The sequence below is a fragment of the Arvicola amphibius genome, chromosome 4 (assembly GCF_903992535.2).
Source record: "Arvicola amphibius chromosome 4, mArvAmp1.2, whole genome shotgun sequence".
Lineage (NCBI taxonomy): Eukaryota > Metazoa > Chordata > Mammalia > Rodentia > Cricetidae > Arvicola > Arvicola amphibius.
Window position 1 is genome coordinate 84771765 of NC_052050.1, and position 22705 is coordinate 84794469.

General features: G+C 48.0%; 1 protein-coding gene across 1 annotated transcript in view; it reads right to left on the reverse strand.

Moving 5' to 3' along the window:
- Slit3 (slit guidance ligand 3) overlaps window positions 1–20064 on the reverse strand; it is a 593310-nt gene extending 573246 nt beyond the window's left edge. Inside the window, exon 1 of the mRNA XM_038326237.1 lies at window positions 19863–20064. Within this exon, the coding sequence (XP_038182165.1) occupies window positions 19863–20059 (197 nt within the window). The 5' untranslated portion in view covers window positions 20060–20064. The remainder of the gene's footprint in view (window positions 1–19862) is intronic.
- Window positions 20065–22705: the final 2641 nt, after the last annotated feature.

Genomic DNA, 22705 nt, shown 5'->3' on the forward strand with positions numbered 1-22705 from the left:
GGAATATAGAAAACACTCAGCCATGTGCATAGCACATAGTAAACACTCAATAAACGGCAGCCAATGCGCTTATTACCATGAGCTGTGCTTGCACAGAACCCCCATGTGTGACACTGGACATGACGATTCCTAGCAGCTGTCTGGGTCAGACACAGCTGGAAGAGCCTCTGGGGACACGACAGATATTAACTACTGTGCATCCACAAACACTGGCACTGCTTGACTGAAGCAAGCACGCTTCGTGGCAGTGGAGTTCAGCAGGGTTTTTTAACTGGAGGGGACACCTGATAACGTCTGGAGATGCTTTCTTCTTGTCACAAGGAGTTCTATTGGGAGCTAATAGGTAAAAGTCTTAGACATTGGTAAATAATTTATAATAAGCAGAGCAGCCCCATCCAACGATAGCAACAAAAGCAAACTCAACCTGTCAACAGGACTGCGGGGAAGGAGCACTGGGATAGATGGGAGCTTTCCATGCCACACCTTGTTTACTTAAAGGGTTTTATGAAGACAGAAGACTACATAGGTTTCGTAGACTATGGGGAAGCTAGCTGGTGGGCAAACGGCATCTGCAATTCACCCCGTATCAGGCTCAAGGTCCTGCTTTCACTCTGTCTCCTACAGCATCTTCTCCTCATTGTCTCAACTACTGCTGTATCAGTGCACTTCCCTGAAGACTCAATTGAAGACTTCACAGATTAAAAACCTAGGACTCCAGAGATGACCTGCTTGAAGGGGCCAAGGTCACCCAGCAAGCTGCAGGGCCAAAGTGAAACAGAATCTGCCTTAGTCCTGGTCCACATCCCTCAGAAAGGCATCATTCCATTTTGCTGTTACCATGGTAATTATAAATCAATTTTGTCTATCCATTAAAGCAGTTACTCCATAGAATGTTCTCACAAAGCATTGTTGAACTCGCCCTAGTTTTTTTCCTCCACGGATGTGAAAGTAATCACATTTTTGTATGTTCTATGATTCTGGCTACATTCACGATTGCCCTTCACCTCCAATGGGATAAATAAGCGAGGTTACACTGCAGATTGGCTGTCATGCATCGCTATGACTACCTCCAAACAAAGAAACAGTGTCAGAAGCAAAAGCAATGAGTTGTGTTGACCTTACTAAGGAAAGCAGGGTGACTCTTGTCAATCCTTACCTTACATGTAGCATTGAACTTATCCATTTTTTCTTCCCTATAATTTGAAGAATTTTTCTACCTCAATTTTCTCAAACACTGCCACTCACCAGAAATACCTGTGCATGTTACAAAACCCCAACACCCAAAATGCATCCCAAAATCATTAAATTGGGGTCTCGGGGGATGGAGCCCAGGCATTTGGTCATTTTAAATATCCCTAGGTGATTCCAAAGTACTGGCAAACCTAAGAGTCAGGCTTCAAGACTCATTGCTGTTATTTAATATGATGTGACATCCTCAGAAAAAAATGGACTTGTCTAAGGGCAACCAGCTGGTGAACCACAAGCCTGTGGTTAGAAGGGAGGTCTGGCCCTGTCCAAAGCCCACAGAGAATTATGTCACTACCACCACACAGGAATAAGTTAACCGTGGCCCCCTCCCTGATATAGGGTTATCTGGTCTCAGTTCTGTGAGCCAGAGAAAAGGGGAATTCTCTTGAAGGTTATTGGAGACTTGTGGACTTCATGGGACTCTTAAGAACAGGTCTGGAGGCAAGAAGGCAGGCACACCCTATCCTTCTGCAAGTGCAAAGATGAGATGGACAGCCACTGTGTTCAGTCTTTCTGTCCTAGTGGTCAAGATTCCAGTTCCTGGAAAGAAGCTTTCAATAAACCCTGGCATGGGTCAAGAGCTAATTCTTAGATGAGGAGAGAAGAAGACGTCACATCACAGAGCCATGACATGGTACCTCACTGGGGGTAAAGGATGAGGTTTCAACCGATACCGGGGAGGCTGCCACCAGGGAAACTGAATGGGCAGAGCCTGGATAGCCAAAACCCAGCACATGTTGACTGCTCCGCAGAGATAAAATGACTTATAAGAGCAGGAAGAGACAGATTGTCACCTAAGCCAGGTGGGAAAGATGCTTACTCTGCAGAAACAGTACACATGCACTGAATGACCTCAAAATCATTTGGAAAATGTTGCTTTGTACATTTTTTCCCTAAAGTCAAGTTCATTTTCATGTTTAAAAAAGAATCAGATTATCTAGACTGAAAGAAAGGAGAAAAAAAGGCAAGATCGGAGCTCCTGGAATATCGGCTAAAAGCCATAGGAAGTTCATGGGCAATCTTTCCTAAAGAGAAGTCCACGGCCCTGCCTGGCATAGTGGCCTATGCTTTTCATCCCAAAGCGCCACCCTGGAGGAGAGGTAGGTGGGTCTCTGTGAATTCAAGGTCAGGTCATTCTATACAGAGACTTCCAAGGCAGCCAGAAATATGTAGAGAGTCTCTGTCTTTAAAATGAAATGAACACAGGTACCAGGAGCTATCCAGCAAAATTAAACCCAGTGTCCTAACTTGGTCCATTAGCAGGCAGATTAGTATACTTTGCCAAATACAATACAGGGTGGAAAAAAAATCAAAAAAAATCAGACACGACAAGTCACGGGCTCCATGTTTCCTTTCAGTGACATAGTCGTAAGGCACAGGAATGTTTGGGAAGTAGACATATGGCTACCTGAGAAAAAGATGGTACAACTGGCAGAGACCAGGGATCCTATGGAGATAAGTGGCACCTAAAACCATTAAAATTCAGTCACAGATGTGTTACAATAGAGTACTATCTTGGAATGCTTAACCAGGACCCTGTGCTCCTCTCTAAAGGGCTAGTTTAACATCCTGTGAGGACACATCTCAGATCCAGGCATCCACAGTCCCAGTATCCAGGGACTTGACCAATGAGACTATTGGGAGTTAGTGGCATTGGTTGCCCATTGCATGCATTCTGTGGACAAATCAATACACAAACAAGTTGCCCCAGTTACTCAATATATAGGCAATATGCGTTAAGTTTTGAGTATATGTCAGGGATGACCTGGATTCCTAAGAGATCTACATTACCGATGAGAATCTGCCACCCTAAAAGATGAAAGGATCTGTCTCTAGCCACACAGAAGTGATGAGACTTGGATCTAGGTTTACATGAACTTGAACACTTGTGCACATGCCATAATGCCACAGATTCAGGAACCAAATATTAGAACACCAGCTATGCATTTCCCATATGTTAGCCCTAAGTCTTCCAATAGGCATGACCATATTCATTCATTATTTATTTGTTTTGATGAGAAAAACAGGTAATTTGCTGAAGGGCACATTTTGAATTCAGATTGCTTCGCCTCTAAAGCCTGGGGTCTTTTCTACCATACTTGCTGCCCATGTAAATTAATTTGATTTTTTTAAAAGCAGGTATTAGCTTTGATCTAATTTCACAAGCATTCTACAGAGAAATGCATAGCTCCTGCCCTCAAGAAACTTATAATCTAGTTAAGAGACTGGGTTCCATGGAACAAACAACACCAGTAATGAGTATTAATATATGGATGTAAAGGCTTTTAAACATACATGCTATGATTTCTTTCTTGGAAAGAAGGAATCTCCTGGCCCTGCCCATGAATCTAGACTAGTTCCTGTGGCCAAATAACAATAACAGAAATCCCTGAATTCTAGGAGCCGTGGAAGCCTGAATCTGGAATGATGTCCTCAGGCAAGTATCTAAGTTGTACGTCCCTTCTTGGGATTCCGCTAGGTAAGAAATGAGCTTGCCCTAAAGACATCATGCCATGCTGTGCTGGAAACTCAGGCCACTCTGGTCCTTAGCTGGAGCCGCGTCCAGCCTCAGTCATCCCAGTTGAGGTGCAGACCTGAGTTTCCAATGGTCAGCACCATTCTACTCCTCTTGTCCCTTTAAAGATGAGGAAACTGAGGCTCAGGGGAATTGAGTATCACCTTCCAAGCGTCCCCCCCGCCATTCCAGAACCTCAGGCTGGAAGCAAAGATCACAGATGAGCCATCTCCACTGAGGCTCGCAGAGCACAATAAAATGGTTACTGTTCATGTGCTCAATCTCAAGGAGGACTGTTTCTTAACTGGCTATTTAAGGTCAGCCCTGTCCACTAAGATGGATATGGGCTATCTCATCTGGACTCCTAACAACACAGTGGACTGGATCACTGGTAAAGAGCAGGCGCAAGATCGCTTAGCTAGTGAGAGCATTCAAATGAGGGTCACACTAACTCCAGCATAGGGACTTGGAGCCGCTATGCCACAGAGGAGGAAAAATGATGTCTTTGTATAAAAACCTACAAAACCCCTAGCCAATCAGTTTAAAGCAACATCAACTGCTATTTTTGAAACTAAACATCTTTTTCTTTCTTAATTTCAGAAGGCTTACTGTGGAGCTGAGCTAATTATTTGAGCCTTAATCAAGGACCAGCCACTCCCTGAAGCAGCTGTCCTGGCCTCTCTCTTGCCTCTAGAAAGTCCCAGGGGTTCATTGGCTATTGGCACAGAGCTAAATCCCAACTCCCAGCCCTCAGATGCAAAGATGCATGAGGCTGGAAGAATCTCTGGAGTTCGTCCAGCCTACCTCTCTCATCACTTGTGAAGAAGAGGAAACTGAGGCCCAGAGAGGTGAAGAGACTCATCCAAGGTCACACCGTGTGTCAGAGGCATGGATAGGTCTCCAAATTCCCAGGCAAGCATTCCTTCTACTCCACCATCCTACTGTTGCTAAAAATTGTGCATATCCACCTCCTTCAGTCCTCCCTCCTCTTGACAAAGCTACTTCCCTACACACCACTACACACAGTCACATTTGGCAGGAGGCGCTAACCAGCCCTGCTCTGCTTGTGAAATGCTAGTTTGCTATGGGGCCTCTTGGTTCTTTAGCAACACACAAAGAAAACTGTAGCACAGTCTTCTCAGAAGATGATTCTTGTTTTACAGACAGGAAGAGGGCTTCCTGTCTAAATGTGACTCCAATCAGCATACAGCTCCAGTTGGGAAAGAACCTCGACGAGACTTAGCTCTTTGCAGCATGCCTAGAATGTACCAAGAGGGCACAGGATAGGGAGAAGCTTGGTGAAATTTTCAGAAAGGATAAAAATGCACACCTCAGCCTAACCATTGCAGATTGGTCACTGTCTTGTGGTGGAAGTAATGAGATGGGCTTGGAGGCACTGGGATGAGTAAGCGTGTCCATGGGGCAACTGTCCTTCCCAGTTTGGATTCCTGCTCCTGGCCTTACTCCTGCTATCTTCTTCCTTGACCTTTTCCTCATCTCTGGGATCTTCCCCTTCTAGAACCTGAGCCAGCCAGAGCTTTGATGCCGATAGCTATACTGTATAACAAGCCCACATTTCCACGGGACCTTCTTCCACTGGTTCTGGACCAGTTCCTATTCTCTGGAATAGATGTGGTTCTTCCACTAGCTGCTCAGTGTCCCAGACTGCAAGAGGTTTCTTGTGGTTCTGGGTGATCTTGTCTAAGGCCCAAATATTGACACGGAAACAGGGAAACGCCTTGTGCTGGCAGATTCCAGGAATAGCCCGGGTGTCCTTCTGTTACCTCTCGAAGATTTTTATCCTTCAAGGTGGATTGAGTTTGATAGGGAGAGGGTAGACCAGATGATCCTAAGAGTCTCCCAAAGCTTGAAAATCTCCCAACTCGGGGAAGGAAAGAAGTACTGGAAGAATAGAACCCAGTTCTCTGTCAGAAATTCGGACCTCATAAGCTGGTATCAGATGGGAAAAAGTGCCAGCTTCAAGCAGGAAGAAAGGAGTGGACATTGCTCACAGTTACTGCAAACCAGGATTCATCCATCCCGCTTTGTGAAAATAAAAACTGGGATTTCTTTACTTATTTACTTATTTTGAGACAGGGCCTCACTATGTGGCCCAGACTAGCCTGGAACCCTGCCCCAGTCTCCCAAGTGCTGGGACTCAGGCCTGTGCAGCCACACCTGGTCAATCTTTTATCCTTAAAGGACTGGTAAGCACTCATGAGACCTGCCCTCGGACACAAGCCCAGTGCACAAGAAGAGACTCCATAGAGAAACTGTCTATGTGCAGGTTCTCAGCTCCCGTTCCCCTTACACCCTGCTTTTCCTGTAGTCTATCTAGCTCCTAACCAACCTGCCCAAAGAACCCATTCCAGTCCAAAGCCCACTCTCTTGCCCTCCCCAGGAAAAAGTCTCATTGCTTAGGGAAAATCACATAAGGAGGGGGGACTGTCACCTTGAAACAGTGTCCAGTGGTTTAGCTCCATGTGGGGAAGGCGGCTGTATCTGTTCATGGCCTCAAATGGGATTGCGCTGTGTGTCAGTGTTTATGGAAATACCTCTCAAATAAGGTCAGTGTTCTATGCAGTTAGTGCTAATAAAATGCAGAACCTGCTGTTAGTATTCAGGCATCTGTACTGGTCTGCCCTTGGGGTCCTGACAGAATCCGTCCTCAGCTGCAACCACTAAGAGCACCCACTATGCACACTTGGTATGTTCCCTTTTTAAAGGTGGACTTTGCCCACCTCCCGTCTCTTCCACCCCCTCCTTCCTCATCTCTTTCTCTTCCTCCACTGTTGTCCCCAGGACCCATCTCTGTCCCCTTATCTGCCCCTTTTCTCTCCTCTTCCAATAACCTCCTATGTGGGCCTTGTTGCAGGGCGTGACTTCTCTTCGCTGTGTTTTTTAAATGACAACATCTTCACTGTTTGCCAGCTAACCACGGAGACGATCTTCAGTACTTTATTGGGTAGGATTGTCCTCAGATTTAATATTTTCCCCATATCCCTTTTTAAATTCCACTCGTACTTTTTTTTAAAATAATGCATGGGGTTTTATATATCTCATATAGACTAACAGAGACGAGTGGGACTAGCTGTGTTCACCAGTGATTCTGGAAGACTTACCGCAACATCCTTCAACAACCCTGAATTTCTCCCATCCCGGTTCACCCACCTGTCCTGAAGTGCCCTGAGAGGATGGTTCAATTACCTTAGGCATTTTGGTAGCGGCCATATAGGTCACCCTTCTCCTGGCTCTACCCTTCGTGTACACCACTGTTTCAGTGTGAAGTGTCCCACAAAAGGTTTATAGCTTAGGGCTTTGGCCGCAGCTAGCATAACTACTCTGGTAGGGTCTGGAAACTTCAGGAGGTGAGTCTCAGCTGGGAGGAAGGAAGTAGGTTCACTAAGGTCCAGTCCTCACAGGGAATATCATCCCTGGTGCCTTCCTCTCTTTCTGTCCATAATCAGATGAACAGCCTCCTCCCTGACATGTTCTTACTACCATGTTCTTCCTCGGCACAAGATCAGAAATACCAAGATAAACTGAACTCCCCGGAACTATGTATACACCAATGTCAGGCATCTGGTAATGAGGGTGAGAAGAACCTGTCTAACGCATCCCCTTGTCTGATCCCAGGTTAAGGCTGAGAGTTCTCGGCACTCACGCGGGGAAGTTGCTGTGGGAGCGAGACTATTGCATTTGTGAAAGATGTCTTTGGTTAAGTGGGAAAGAATCTGGAGCTGAATTGGAAGACACTGGGGACTCCAAGGAAGGTTTTTAAGTTTTCTGAGTTTCCTCACCGCATGAGCAAAGATTCTAAAGTAGACCCCATCACCCTCCAGATACAGGATGCCCTGGTTCAAAGCACAGGACTGAATGTAAGAGACTTCTGCAGCAATCTGGTCTCATTCAGACCTTATATTGGCTCCATCAGATAAGCCCTCTCCCTACCCTTCTTTAAGCAACAGATGAGGTGACAGAGATGCAGAAAGGTGGATCTGCAGGTAGATATTGAGGCAAACTGCAATCCGATCTAGATCTTTCTACTTACTTAGTATCACATCTAAATGGTACTCCCAGCTAGTTTCTCATTAGCATCACTCAGAAAAACCCCTATGTGGAATGGTTTCTACCCATATCGCAGAAGTGGGCAGAAGAGGAACGAACACACACACACACACACACACACACACACACACACACACACGCAGAGTATTAGATAGACTTGAAACTTTTCCAATAAATCTTCCAAGGACAGCTCTCCACAGAAACCATCATTGACATGATTCTCAATGACAGATTATTCTGCTCCATTCTCTGCTTAGAGTGAGGGGGCTCAGGAAAATATCTTAATAATTCATCACTTACAGAGCTCAGCTCTGCAGCACCCTTACCCACGGCTGTGGCATGATCAAGGCCTGCAAATGGCCAGGAAGATGAAGTGTGAGGTTCTTTCCAGAACAAAGCCATGAGTTCACTGCAAACCTTCAGTCTCTAGCAGAGGCTAAAATCACAAAGATCCTCCCGATACCTACTCTTAGGACCTGGATCTCCAGAGGCAGAAGTCCAAAGCTACCACAAGTAGGGAGCGATGTGGGAGGGGGGCGATCAAAGGCAGGAAGCCAAGCTGGAAAGGTTAAGGCAGGACAAGGAATGTGTCAGGGAAGACTCCATGGTCAAGGTCAAGACATAGACAGCACATCTGGCCTGACCTCCATGCCCTGTAGACACAGTAAAGGCATATACTCATTCTAGAGGTCAGGGGAGCATAGAGTAGATACATCTGGTAGCCGACGGGAGCTCAGCGGCTGAAAATTTTTAATGGGAGGCAAGGTGGGTGGTTAAACGTGTTGGCAGACTTTCAGGACCCATAAGACACACTGCTGCCAAAGTGTGGGATGAACCAAGAATCAGTAACCCGGGATGATGTTTCAGAGAGAGACGAGGAGCCTGAGCCTGCATAAACAGAGACGAGGCTTACACAGACAAAATCACTTTCTACTCCAGCCAGGATGAGGCTCATGTCCATGCTGCTCTGGCAGGATCTGCTATAAACAGGCAGCCCAGGGAACACAGCCAGAAGAAGGTAAGTAGCAGGCTAGCGGGACAAATGTAACTAGGAAGAAACACAAACTCTGCTAAAATCTGAATAAATAATTGAGCATGGAAAGAAGTCAACAAGGTTCTTCAGACTCTTCTTGGAGTTTTATGCCCCTGCTGTCATGCAGATAGGTTTGAGTGCATTCTCCAAAGGTTCCTGGGTCAGAAGTTCATTTCAGAGCGTGGCAATACTGGGACGGGATGGGATGGGACGGACTTTAAGGTGGTGGGTCACAGTACGTGTCAGTTAGGTCTCAGGGTACTGTCTTTGAAGGAGATTAATGTAGCTCTCATGGGATCACGTTAGTTCCCATGAAAATAAACTTTCATAAGAAAGCAATTGTGACCTCTCCATGGTTTGCTTTCTGGCTTCGCCATGCGGTCACTCCCTTTTACACACATCCCTAGTCACGCTGTCACTCGCCACAGTGTGACCCAACCTACTGGGCCCTCACCATAGCCAGAAGTGTGCTGTTTAAACTTTGAGTTTCTAGAGCCATGAGCTAAATTCATGTCTTTTCTCTATTTATCACTGGCCTCATCTTTATGCTACAGCGATGGAAAAATGGAATCCAAACTTTTTTTTTATATAGTCTTAAACTGTCTTCCTCACTCTCTGGGGGATTTTATAGTCGTATTGACAAATACTATATTGATATCCTTCCTAAGATTTGATTGATAGCTTCTAGGCTAAGATCCCCTATACACAGAAAAAAAAAAAAAAACTCCCCAGGAAGAACCCACACATTCTGAAGTGGGCTCAGGCCATCCACTGTGAACTTCGGGGACTCTGTACCACTCTCCCTTTCTACGCAAGGAAACCCTGTTTATCTTTCAAGCTGTGATTCAAATGCCGCATTCTTCCCGAAACTGCACATGATGGCTCTTTCCCACGAGACTTCCAAGTCATACTATCGTGCATAAAAATGTGCTCAGTGAGTCAAGTCTGATACTGCTGCTGCCACCACAGCCACCTCCTCCCCTTCCTCCTCCTCCTCTGCTACCTCCTCATTGCCTTCCTCTGAGTTATTTTGTCAAAAGCAAGTAAAGAAATACAGAAAACTTTCAGGGTTGGGGAAGAAACAGCATGGCCACTGGCTACCCTGCAGTTCCTGATTCCCCCACCTCTCTTGTTCATAACCAGGGATATTGCTCCCAAACGTAGTTTTCTCATCTGTGAAGTGGGGCAGTACCTCTACATCCCTGGGGTAATTATTATGACAATGGTAAGTTAGTTCATGCACGTCAAATGTGAGGCCAGGGCTCAATGGCAGCTCTTGTTCTGAGGGTGTCTATTGTTACTTACTAAGGCTGGAGAGTCTAGAGGCCACAGTTCTCCTTGATCTCTCTCTCCATCCTCTTTATCCCAAGAACTACACAGGTGAACATGCCCATGTCAAAGGGCAGGCAAGACTGAAAAGTGAAATTGCTGTGTTTAAAAGGCTGAAGCAAACTGAGCTTTGCTATTGGTAAAAGGGACTGAGTCCTCAGGCCAACATATTTACCAGGAGAAGCCAGCATAGGCGTGGGCATGCACGTGTGTGTGCATACATGCGCACACACCCCTTACTGGTAAGGATTCTGGTACCAGTCTAAAAGGAAGAGGATAAAGATAAAGTCATGGCAGACAGTCCCTTGAGAAACCAGGAGAGCTACGGCTCTTATATGAGTGTTTTGCTAAAAGTCATACGTACTGAAAAGCTGGTTCCCAACTGGTACGTAGCACTATTTTGACATATTCTAGAAGCTTTAATAAGTGGTACCCAGCTGAAAGAAAATCACTGGAGCTGTATCTTGCTCTGGCCCTTCCTGTATCAACTCTCTCTGCTTGCTGTCCACCATGACATGAGCGGCTCCACCATGCCTTCCCCGCATGAAGTCCTGAGTCTTATGAGACCAGGAGCCAAGTTAATCTTACTTCCTAAAGACAAACTCCTCAAGCACTGGGTCACAGTGACAACAAGTCTACTTCACAAATTTAGAGGAAATTCAGCCAATCAATAAAGCATTAGTTGGAAATTATTTTAGGGTAATAAAATGAGGTGGGGTTTTTTTGTTTTGTTTTTGTTTGTTTGGTTTTTGTTTTTGTTTTGAGTCAGGGTCTTGTGAAGGCCAAACTGGTCTGGAACTTACTTTGTAAGGAAGACTGGTTTTAAACTTGCTAGATTTCTGAGGCTGGCCTTGAACTCACAATCCTCCTGCCTCTAACTACCAAGTGCTGGAATTAAAAGTGCAGGCTACCACACCATGCAGACCTCAGTGTTTTTATCCTTATCCACCTTAGACAGAAAGAACAAGCCATGTACGTGATCCTACAACCCAGACACTTTCCAAAGGGTAGGAAAGTGGGCTCGGAGGTTAAGAGCACACACACTGCTCTTGTAGAGGACTTGGGTTTGATTCCCAACATCCACATAAAATGGCTCGTAATCACTCCCAAATCTAGCTCCAGAGGCTCAGGTGCCCTCTTCTGGACTCCAAGGGCACCTGAACTTACAAGCACATAGACTAAATCCGTTAAGAGGCTTGCAGAAACTAATGCGTCCGCTGACTCTAAAGACAAGTCAGACCCATGGGCGTGCTCACTGAAATTTCCGAAAAGAGTAGGCGAGGAAAGGGTAACCCAAGCGGCTGATCTTCAAAGGAGTAGCTCAAAATAGAAAATGTTCCTGAAAAACCTAATGAAATGAAATCATTTGCCAGAATTTAATTAGGATAATGCACAGTGTTGCTCTTAGATATCTAAAAACTAACTAAAAAGCTGAACACAAAAGTGCATGCCTATGGTCCCAGCACTCAGGAAGCGGAGACAGGAGGATTTTGAATTTGAGTCTACCTTGAGCTACGTGGTGAAAAGCAAGGGTTGGGGGTTGACTACTCAAATCTAGATAGCTAATAGTAAGAAAGCATCAGGGAAGGCTGGGGAGCTATGAAGGAGGCAGAAATAAGCCCAACTGGAATAAGCCATCCAGGGCTTAACTGCACTAAAGACTGGGGATACAGCTGGGCTCTCTGCAAATATAAGGATCTGAGTTAAGGTCTCTACCACTAACATAAAAAGTCCATTGTGGCAGTGTGTGCCTGTAACCACAGCCAGCAGGGAAGGAGGACACAAGAGAAACCTTGGGGCTTGGTGGCCAGCCAATACAGCCCTGTAAGTGAGCTACAGGTTCAGTAAGAGATCCTGCTTCATCAAAGAAAGAAAAGCACCCTCTGGAAGGAACTGCTATCCACCCCTGGCCTCCACATGCACCTGTGTGCACGTATACATACACATACACTCCCACAAACTCAAATGCATTGGCAGAACGGGGCTCGGTGGCTCCTGCTTGGAATCCTGTACTTCTGACCATGGTGGCAGAAAGATGGTGAGTTGTTGATGGAGTGGCGGGGCTGTGTCCCGCCACCCGGCTAGCTTTACATCCGAAATAATTACACGGAAACTGTATTCTTTTAAATACTGCTTGGCCCGTTAGTTTCAGCTTCTTATTGGTTAATTCTCACTTACCAGGTGAGATCTTAATCTGTGTCTGTCTTGGAGAGGAGAAGCATGGTGACTGCCTGAAGCGTCTGCCTTCTCTCTCCCAGAATTCTGTTCTGTCTACTCCACCCACCTATGTTCTGACCTATTGGGCCAAGCAGTTTCTTTATTAATTAACCAATGAAAGTCCTCCATCAGTGAGTTCAAGACCAGCTGGGAACACTGTCAAAAAGCAAACAAAAGAACCACCAATGGAAGTCAATTAAGATAATAATCAGAATGTCAAAAGTCTTCCCCAAACTGAAAATTCAAAATACAGGATGCTTCAAAATCCAAAACTTTCTAAGTACAGGCATGATCCAATCCCCTAACTAAAAAATTCCAACCATAAACTTTATGAGCAAACATACTGTTTCAAGCGGCCTTCAAGGTCCATGTACAATGCGTACATAAGACACAAATGTACTTTGTGGTTTTATCTGAGTCCCATCTCTAAGACAGTCTTCTCTCTCTCCCTCTCTCCCTCCCTCCCCATCTCTGTCTCTTCTTCTCTCAATATATATGCAAATACCTTAAAACCTGAAAAACTTCAAAAATCAGAACCACTTCTGATCCCAAGCATTTTCAAATGGTTCAATTTATACAGTCAAAGAAAATCCCCAGAGGTCAAGAGCTGGGGGTGGGTGCAGGGCCTGTGCCAAAGCCGCAACACATACAAAGCCCTTGGAGTTATCACAAAGGTTTATGGGAAAGAAACAGAAGCCCAAGTAACTGGGGAGAGACACAACGGCAATAGAAGTGTGAAGACCTGTCGTTCAGAGTGTGAAGACCTGTCATTCAGACAAAGGATGTCCCCTGGCTCTGTGTAAGGACAGTCGGACAGTCTGACAGTCTGTCTGGGCTTCGCCTGACCTCACGTGAAGGGTAAGGTCCTGCTGGGAATAGTTCAGGGAAAACTGAGTTCCTCATCACAGGATGTAGAGAGCCAGGGATGTGGGTTGGTTTTCCCCTGTGCAATGCTGATGGAGGACATGGTGGGAACTTGAACAGGGAACCCCTGGCAACCCTGCCAATCATGACTTTTCCAGAGCAGGCGTCTAGTGAGCATTCTCAGGAAGGAGTAGAGTCCACAGGAATTTACAGAAATAATGACAGGAATGTCATAATGGGTGGTCCATATCCCAGGATGTGTATGTGAGTTGCCAAACTGCAGGATGTGTATGTGAGTTAATCCAATACTCCCAGTGCCTTATAAAGAAAGGGGATTCTAAAGCACGGCCTGGTGGTATATGAGTTGAATCCCAGCATGCAGGAGGCAGAGGCAGGAGGATCTCTGTGAGCTGGAAGCCAGTCTGGTCTACATAATGAGTTCCAGTTCAGCCAGAGCTACACACTGAGAACCTATCTCAACAAAAATGAATAACAATCCCATTACAACCCAGAAGATGGGTGTCATCAGTGGGAAAGCCAAGACCTAGTTTTGCCTGGCTCTGGAGTTCACATCTTTACCCATAAGCTTTTCCCACCTCCCATTTGCTCACTATTGAGGATTCTCAATCACACCCCTTGACCAATTCCTCCTGGGGACCACTATATCAAACACAGAAAGGAGGCCAAACGATGGGGGAGACGTACAGCCTCCTGGCCGCCTGGCAGCCATCAGCAACAGTTACAAAAGACAGTCTTGGTCTGTAGGACACCGAGCAGAAGTATCCTGCCACGAGCCTCTCCCTGAGCAAGGCTGAATTCCACAATGGATCGAGGAGAGAGCCTTAGAAATTGGCCCAGGGCACCCGCAGGGCACCGATGCACCCTTCCCTTGCATCATCGAAGTGAGATTCTTTCCTAGTTTTTCTTTTTCTCAGCATTTCTTTAGGGGAAAAAAAAGCACGATTAAAACCATCTTACAGAGCAAGAGTGCTACGTGCTAGTAAATACAGCTGTTTCATGTAAAAGCAGTATGGGAGGCAGACACCAGGAACCGGTAAAAGGGTGTTTAGAGAAAGCGGAAAGACACTGAACCCCGAAAGTCTGGACCACAAATTCCTCATGAGGCTCTAGCCTACCCCTCCTCTAAAGAAATAAAATACATTCTCTATTTAAAGAGAACACAAAGCAGTATGTCAATGAAAAAGATAAGATAAAAAAAAAAAAACTGTTTCAACCGTAATCCCTTCTGCATGGAACAGAGGCCAACCTGGGTTCAGCTGCTGGGGAAGGATGGAGAGACAGAAGCAGCGAGGAGACCAAGCAAGAGTGTATTAGGCATAGCTCACAGTCCATGCCTCCACAGGGCTTAGTGTTGGGACAAAATTTAGAGCGAGCATCTTAAGCCATCCAGCTGGACAGAGACTCAGATGAGCAAATGGAGACACAGCCATCGCCTGACTGTTACAAGACTGTGCAGTCCTCTTATGTGCCAGGTACAGCATAGCACTTCCTAGACACAATCATCTTAATCCTTCCAAAAGGGAATGGGTATTATGCATACTTTACAGCCGGATAAATTGCAGTTGGGTAAATAATCACAGCCACAGTGATGAGTGAACAATATGGCAGGCACCATGCAGAGCGCAGCGTGCAGATTGCCTCGGGCTGTGTTCACATCCCCACGTGACTACAATCCCTGTGTTGCAGGTGTGGGAATGAGGTTTGAGGTACAAAAGGGATTAAAGAGACTGCAGTCCAGAGCAGCACGGCAGCAGCAGAGGTGCAATAGCAAGCATGCATGCCACAGAACAGGACTCCAAACCTAAGCTTCCAGTGCAAAGCTGCCAGAGCCCATGCCCAAAACGCTGTGTGGAGGGTCTAAATCCTTGACTTCTTGGCCACCAATTTAGGCAAAAGATTCCACTGTTCCCACCCACCCTTTTCACTTTCCTGGGTGTGGTGGGGATGGAGGGTGTGAACTCAGACAATAGACAGAACAACAGAGAAACAAAATAACAGTGAAAAGGGGGGGGGGGGGGCAGAATAGAAAACCCAGACGACTGGCAAAAACAAAACTTAATAATGACCCTACAAATACACATCAATTAATGCCAGAAGAGCAGCAATCAAAAACCACAGAGAGCTCAGGATGCCACTGATGAGTTCCTGATTAGAAAGTCCTGTGGCAGAAGTAGTCAGGATCCCTGGCTCACTCCACTGGCATGTGCACAGTAGGAGTGTTGTGATGTTGCTAAGCAACGCCTGGCAACCAGACTTCAGAGTGGATCATGCAGTAAGTCTTGGGGGGGGGGGGGGGGGAGGAGAACACACTACAAGGCAATAATTCTAGTTGATGAAATTCAAATTTTAGATAGCAGTATCTCATGTAATAGATTACTGGGAGGTAGCCCTTGGGCTCCCATCAAAATGCAAATCTGTAATAGCTCATCTTGCCCTTGTGTTTTTGAGGTTCATGTGCTTTTTATTCGACATATAGTTGTTAGAAACTTAAGTGCCAGGCACCAGCCTAGGTACAGAGGAGGATTGTGGCAGCTCACAGGTGAACTGTGTATTACATAAGGAAACTACAGAGACTCCACCAGAATCCTACTTTTAAGAGGTACAGCAATTCACAAAGCTGTACGGCACCCTGGAGGAAGGTACCCTCCCTGCTCTATAGGCTATCCGGGAGAGTCCTGTGCCTCTCTGAAAGGCCACATCACCATGGTTGGTCCAAAGAGGCCACATAACTTGAGAGACTGTCCCTGGTCCTCTGAGCTGGCCCTGAGGGCTGGGAGTACCAGAATTCAGGGTTTGGCTGTTGAGCATTTTGGAAAGTCTCCCACTTGACCTCTGGACCTCTGTGGTCAAGTGGGGGAAAGCCTACGACACGGTGTCGGTTTTTATTGGACCCAACCACCGGCAAAGCTTGCTGTCATCTGGAGTGATGGAGAAAATTAAGTTACCACATTCTCACGTTTCAGACTCTCGCCCGCTCTCCTTCGCAAACAGGAAATGTTTATTTAAATACAGCAGTTTCCAGCATGTTCTGGAGCCGAGTGGAAAAAGCAAAGATGTCCACTCTTGCTCCCACTGCCACCACCTAGCTGTGGGTGAGAGGTGGGCCTAGGCCTGCCTCAGGACAGGACCGGGAGAAGGGGCCCCACATGAGGGTTCATTTTCATGCAGGCTGAGGCTGTGGTTGGAGAAGAATTACATCTGTGGGTTCCTTTTGTACTCAGAAGGGCAAACGCAACATCTGTTTACCCTGCACTCCCTGGTAAATGTTTTGTCTCAAGCACCGCCATTGACTTCCTCTCCTCCCGGGGCCTCTGTCTTTGCTGCTTGGATAATAAATGACACCGAATTCTCCCCTCCGTTTATTTAGCTTACTTGTGGGTGTTACCTCCTCCTCTAGGAGGGGGAAAACTGTCAGTAGTTTATAAAAGACAGAGGGTTTCCTTCTCTGTGTGATGCGGTGACATTATGAGGGAGAACTTGGAACACAGACAACCCCCCAACTCTGATAGAGACTGAATGATGAACAATTCAGATCCCATTCCTAGCCTGAAGTCAAGTCCAAATGGGGACCACTACATCCTTCTCCCTCGGGCTGTCCTTAATGTCATACGACTAGGGGAAACTCTCTCCCCTCTCTTTTTCTCTCTCCTTCACAAGAGGCTTTCTGGAGAAAAGTACTCCTTCTTTGTTTTAAAACACAATTTCACCATTTGGGAGAATGGCTCTGCTGATAAAAATCAGTGTCCCATGACAGAAAGACCCCCCCCCCAGGGGACTTAAAGGGGTCTTCAAGAAAGGTCCCCACTTCTGACTCTTGCCCACATCCTTTAAGCTAAAGTTTTGGGTTTCTTCTGGGTATGCAATGATTTTATGGACAGAGACAGGAACACTACAGAAGCTTCAAGCAATGTTTATTGAGAGAGAGAGAGAGAGAGAGAGAGAGAGAGAGAGAGAGAGAGAGAGAGTGTCAGAGATAGACAGACAGAGACAGAGATGGAGACGGAGAGGGAGAGAGACAGAGAGAGACAGTCAGAGACAGACAGAGAAAGAGAGAGAGAGAGAGAGAGAGAGAGAGAGAGAGAGAGAGAGAGAGAGAGAATATGTGTGTGACAAATTTGAAATCCTTAGCATGGTGTGGCTGCATGGTACTACGAGGTTCCATCTGAGTCCCTGAGAGCCAGGATGGGTGGTGAAGGGCTGCTGGTGAGCTGCCCTTGAACCTGAAGTGGCCCAGCCCTGCTTCCTCTAAAAGGCTACCTCCCATCTTAGAGAGGCGATATGAGGTCACCAGAGGCAGCTCGGTCATATCCATGCACTTAAAGCCAAAACCTTACCAGTGACCAAAGCTGCGCCAGATACCACAACCACGTCAGAGTGGCACCTCCTCTGCTCACGCCTGGTGGTGGCCACGACTACAGTAAGGACACCCGTGGGAATGCCCTTCATCGAGGTCTTTATCGACTGCCTCCAGCTGTAGGACAGATGAGATGTTCTAAGTCACCAGGGTCTCTGGGGGAAGTGGCTGGTGGCACACGGACTAGTTTTTTTTTTTTTGATAACTTCTGACTAGCCAGAAGAGAGAGAGGCCCACTGCCCCAATCTTCCCAAACTGAAAACATGATCCTGACTATGGGAAATAGTTTCATGACCCCCCCAAGAAAGACAGCTGATGCCAAAGAAAAATGAATGATGGCAGTCTATACCAAAAGCATGAATGATGGCAGTCTATACCAAAAGCAGAGGCAACTGGGTCCGGCCCTGAGACGCAGCTCAGCTAGACCCTCCCCTCCCAGCACTGTCTGTCTAGAGATCTGGCCCAAACTGACTGGTTCCAAAGAGTCTGCCTTGTGGTGAAAGACCTGGGCTTAGAAGCCTGGCAGGCTGAGATTCAAACACTTAGCTGCTTACGTGACAAGATGGAACAAGGCAGAGCAACCAGCTTTGCCGATGCAGGGAATTGGACTGCTGGGGAGCTTCAAAGCGGTACCAGGTATACACAAAATGCCACAGGGGAAGCACCCACGAAACATTTGCACAGCTTCTGTCTCACTAACTCATCTGTACCACTCACACGAGGAGGGGAACCTCAGTTAATACATACCTAAGAATACCATTGAAATGAAATTTTTCACGACTGCGGTCTAATACAAGCCTGAGTGAAGGTGTGGGCGCCTGGGTTCTGGCCTCTTACTCTCACTTAATTTGTCCTGTTTTCTTGGGAAGCTTAGTTTGCATTTCTGATCCCAATTTCCTGATGTTAATGAAGAAGCAGGCCCAGACCTCCAGGATTGTACAGTTCAAGCGACAGAACAACCACCGCGATTTGAAAACAACAAACAAAAGAAAACGTAAGGAAGGCGTTTCTAAGAAGTCTCTGCCTAGACAGCCACGAAGAGGAAAGGGAAGAGAAGACAGGAGGTGAGGTGAGAAGGGGTGGGTGGCCAGGGAATTCAGCTCCTTCCGCGCTTCTCTTGACCTGAAGGAGGAAAGACGGAGGGAGACCGGTGTGCCTATCCCCAAAACAGGCTGGGAAGAGAGCAACTGGAGAGTGCAATGGATGGAATTCTGACTAACGCACCCACTCCTAGGCTCCAGTTCCCTTCAACCAGGGCTCCCTGCTCCCTCACCCCGCCCCCAACTGTGGACTAAACGGAGCCCACCACCGAAGTTCAAACTTTGAATTTGGTCTTGAGGATCAAAATGATAAATCTTCCCAAAACGCTGACATAAGAAAAGTAAATATTTGGTTGCACAATTGGGGTTAAAACGAGGGTCAATCCACCCCACTCTCCAAGAGCCTCTCCGCTAGCTGCCAACCCCAGGATCCGAGGCTGAGTGCGGTTTGTAAGATTATAGCGCTAGGTCTCATTTAAAGGGCTGTCAGCATTTCCATTCTCCGGCCCGTTTGGGGAGGCATTTATAACCCAGCCATAAAAAATTCACCCGGGCTGCAACTTGGCATCTCCAAAGCTGCGCTCCTGGCAGGGAGGGTGTTGAGAGCACCCACTCAGAATTCGTCCGGTTCTTCAGAAGTTAAGACCTTCACGTACACTCTCAACTTTCCTTGCAAGGACAGCCACACAGCAGCTGGCTCATTCTGATCTCCAAGCGAGTCACGGCTTTTTTTTGGGGGGGGGGGGGGGTACGGGGGGTGTAGTTCTCTTGGATCTCTGCAATCGCGACTCCTCATCGTCGTCTACCTTGCTCCCTCGCCCTCTCTTTAAGAAGCAAGGAGCTTGGACCCCTTGCACACAACCTCAAACCTTGAGACCACCACGCTTCCCCACCCCTTGCCTTCTATCTGCTTCTCTGGAGCTGTCAGTAGACGAGCTGCCAGAGCCCTCACCCAGAGAGGCACTCCCCGGTCCCCAACGCCGGGGAACTCGGACTCTTCTCTCCACACCTGCCCAAAGCCACGCCACCCCCAACTTAGCGAGAATGTCTGATGGCGGAGGGGAAAACGGAGGTCGTCCCCAGCGCGCGGGAGAGGAGGGAAGGACCTGGCGCCCCGAGGGCGACTCCGTAGGAGCGGGGTGGGTGGCCTGGGCGGGCGGGGTGGGTACTCACAGGCGCTCTGCGTTGCGGGGGATGCCCCGGGGAACAGCTCGCAGGCCCAGCCCGTGGCAGTCCACGCTAGCAGCGGAGCAGGTACACTTGGTGGGGCAGGCGGCAGCGGGGGGTCCACTCAGGACGCTCACCAGCGCCAAGGCCAGCGCCAGGCGGGCGCGCACGGAGGCGCCAGCGCAGGTCCGCCCCGGGGCCATGGTGTGCAAGCGCCCGCGCCCAGAGGAGGCTGCCTGGCGCGGCGGGACACGAGGAGCCCGAGGAGGCGCGCGGGCGGCCTGGGGGGCGGGCGGCAGAGTTGGCGCGGAGGAGGGGCGGGCGCGGCGTTCAGGCGCACGGGGCGCGGGCGGAGCGGGGCGCGCCGGTCGGCGGCGGCAGCAGCTCCATCCGTGGGGCTGGCGCTGCCCCGCTGCGCATCACTCACGGTGCCCAGGTACCGAGCGCCCCAGGGTCCCTCTGGGTCGCCGGCAGAGGTGCGAGCTCAGTCTGGGTCCTGGGCTGAGCGCCGAGGTACACGGCGCCCCGGGAAGTCCTGCTCAAGGCTGGGCTCCGGAGCACGGCGGCAACCAGGGCACGGGGCGGCCAGAGGAGCGGGCCGGCGCTCGCTCTCTCCATTCACTGAGCAGAGCAGACACCGGAGACGCGGGGCCCGGCCCTCCCGCCCCCCCTCCCAAAACACCAGCTCCGCCTCCCATTGGCTGCGCTGCGTGTCACGTCGACTAAGTTGGGAACTTTGCTGGAGCGAGCAACCAAGAGCCTGGAGGGAGGAGGCGACCGGGGAGGTAGAGGGACCCAGCTGGGAAGGAAAGGAACTTGGTCAGTCGGACCCTAGGAACGAAACATGAAAATTCACCCATTCTTGGGAGTAAAGGACTAATAAAGCTTGTGGCTTTTTTTTTTAATTCCAGCACTGTGCTATGTTCTCAGTCCCAACATAGGAGCATCAGAAAAGAGGCCTGTTTTTTTTTTTTTTAAATTAAAAAGAAAAAAAAAAACCAAGGTTGGACTAAGTGGAGTGCTTACCCGAAGTCACACAGCTTCTAGGTATGCTGTGCCCTGGAATATTTATCCATGGAAACTTTGTTCCTACCCCGTCTAGTATTCACTAAGATCAACGAAATCAACAAGTACTTCCTACAGGGCTTAGGGGTAAGAATACACACACACTCCACAGCCAATGGGCGCCACTGGGTTCCCTCCCTCCCTCCCTCCCTCCCTCCCTCCCTCCCTCCCTCCCTCCCTCCCTCCCTCCCTCCCTCCTCCCTCCCTCCCTCCCTCCCTCCCTCTCTCTCTCTTCTCATCTCTCTCTCTCAATCTCTCCGTCTCTCTCTCTCTCTCTGTGTGTGTGTGTGTGTGTGTGTGTGTGTGTGTGTGTGTGTGTAAGGTCACTGCTGGCATATTCTACCAGGAGAAATCCAGTTCAGCTTTGCCAAACAATGGCTGCTAAATGTGGCTGATTGTAGTAAAGGCAGGAACTTGTACCCCTGTACTGACAACACCACTTCAGGGTCTCGATCATCTACTTCCTGTTTGGATGACTCTGGGGCAATCGTGTCACCTGTGAGTCTTTGTCTCCTCAAATAAAGGTGCCATCGTTCTGTCCGACCTCCTCTGAGCATCAAAGAAAAGAAAGTGATGTTTGCCTTAGCCTGCAAGGCACCCATCATTCCTTCTACCCCCAACCCCCCCTTCCCAGCCTTGCCTTCATTCTGCCAGTGCCTGCTCTAAATTGGCTGGTCTGAGCTTTTCCAGATGCTGGTGGGGAAGGACTGTGTTAGAAGCTCCATAAATGCTTGTAGGAATGATTTTGTTTGTTTGTTTGAAGGGAAGGGGCAGGAACAGGAAGAAGTATTGCCCAGACATCTTTGAGGTCCCCTCATACGGGAAAGGTCTGAAAGAGCCTTGCTTACATTCACACACGCGCGCGCGCACACACACACACAAACACACAAACGTGCGCACGCACACATACAGCCTATACTCTTAACTATACATAGTCACATGCACTTTCACACACACACACAATGTGCAATCACTTACACAGGAGAACATGGAAGTTCTAACTTCCTACTAACAACTGTGTTTCTGGGAATTCTCTTTTCTTTCATATGAATGCTATTCTGATGTCTTCGTTTTCCTTAAAGGAAACTTTCAGCTGCTTGACTACATACTATAAATATATAGCAGAGGTGCAAATTTTATTTTATTATACTTCGCAGATTTTTGGAGTCTTTGCTCCAGGCATCCAATTGCATACCTCCCCCCGCTTCTCACTCTCTCTCACACACACTCATACACTCATACCCCAACTCCAGCGTCGTTCATAAGAACAGGGGGTGCAGTTTTCTGCTGTTATTCTTGGGAATAATTCTCTGCCCAGATGCTGCTGCCATCGCCCTCTGGTGGTCAGAAGGGAGCCAGACTCTGCATCTCCGGGTGACTTCAGCATTTAAGAACTCCAAACATGCCTTTGCCTCCTTCCTCTGAAGCTTTCCTACAAACCTTGAACCAATTTAGTACCAGGACTGTGGCAGATGAGAGGACCAGGCAAGGACCCAAGGGCACAAAAGCATCTCAGACTGTCTGGAGCAGCTAAGGGTAGAGTTGTCTTTGTTTTCTGAAATGCGTGTGTGCTAAAGCATGGTTTGCAGCCCTGCAGGCTGGGTCTGGGTGGGTTCTCTTAGCACAGTGGGAAGCCTGTGTGTTTCTATTTAAGCTGCTGGAGGGTTTGAGAGCCTACTAGATCTTTAAATGACTTCATAGGCATTCAAATGTGCTACTTCCTGGGAGAAGCCCCTTATAATAGACCACATGGGTCCTTCAGAGTCAGTCAGTCGTCTTTAAGG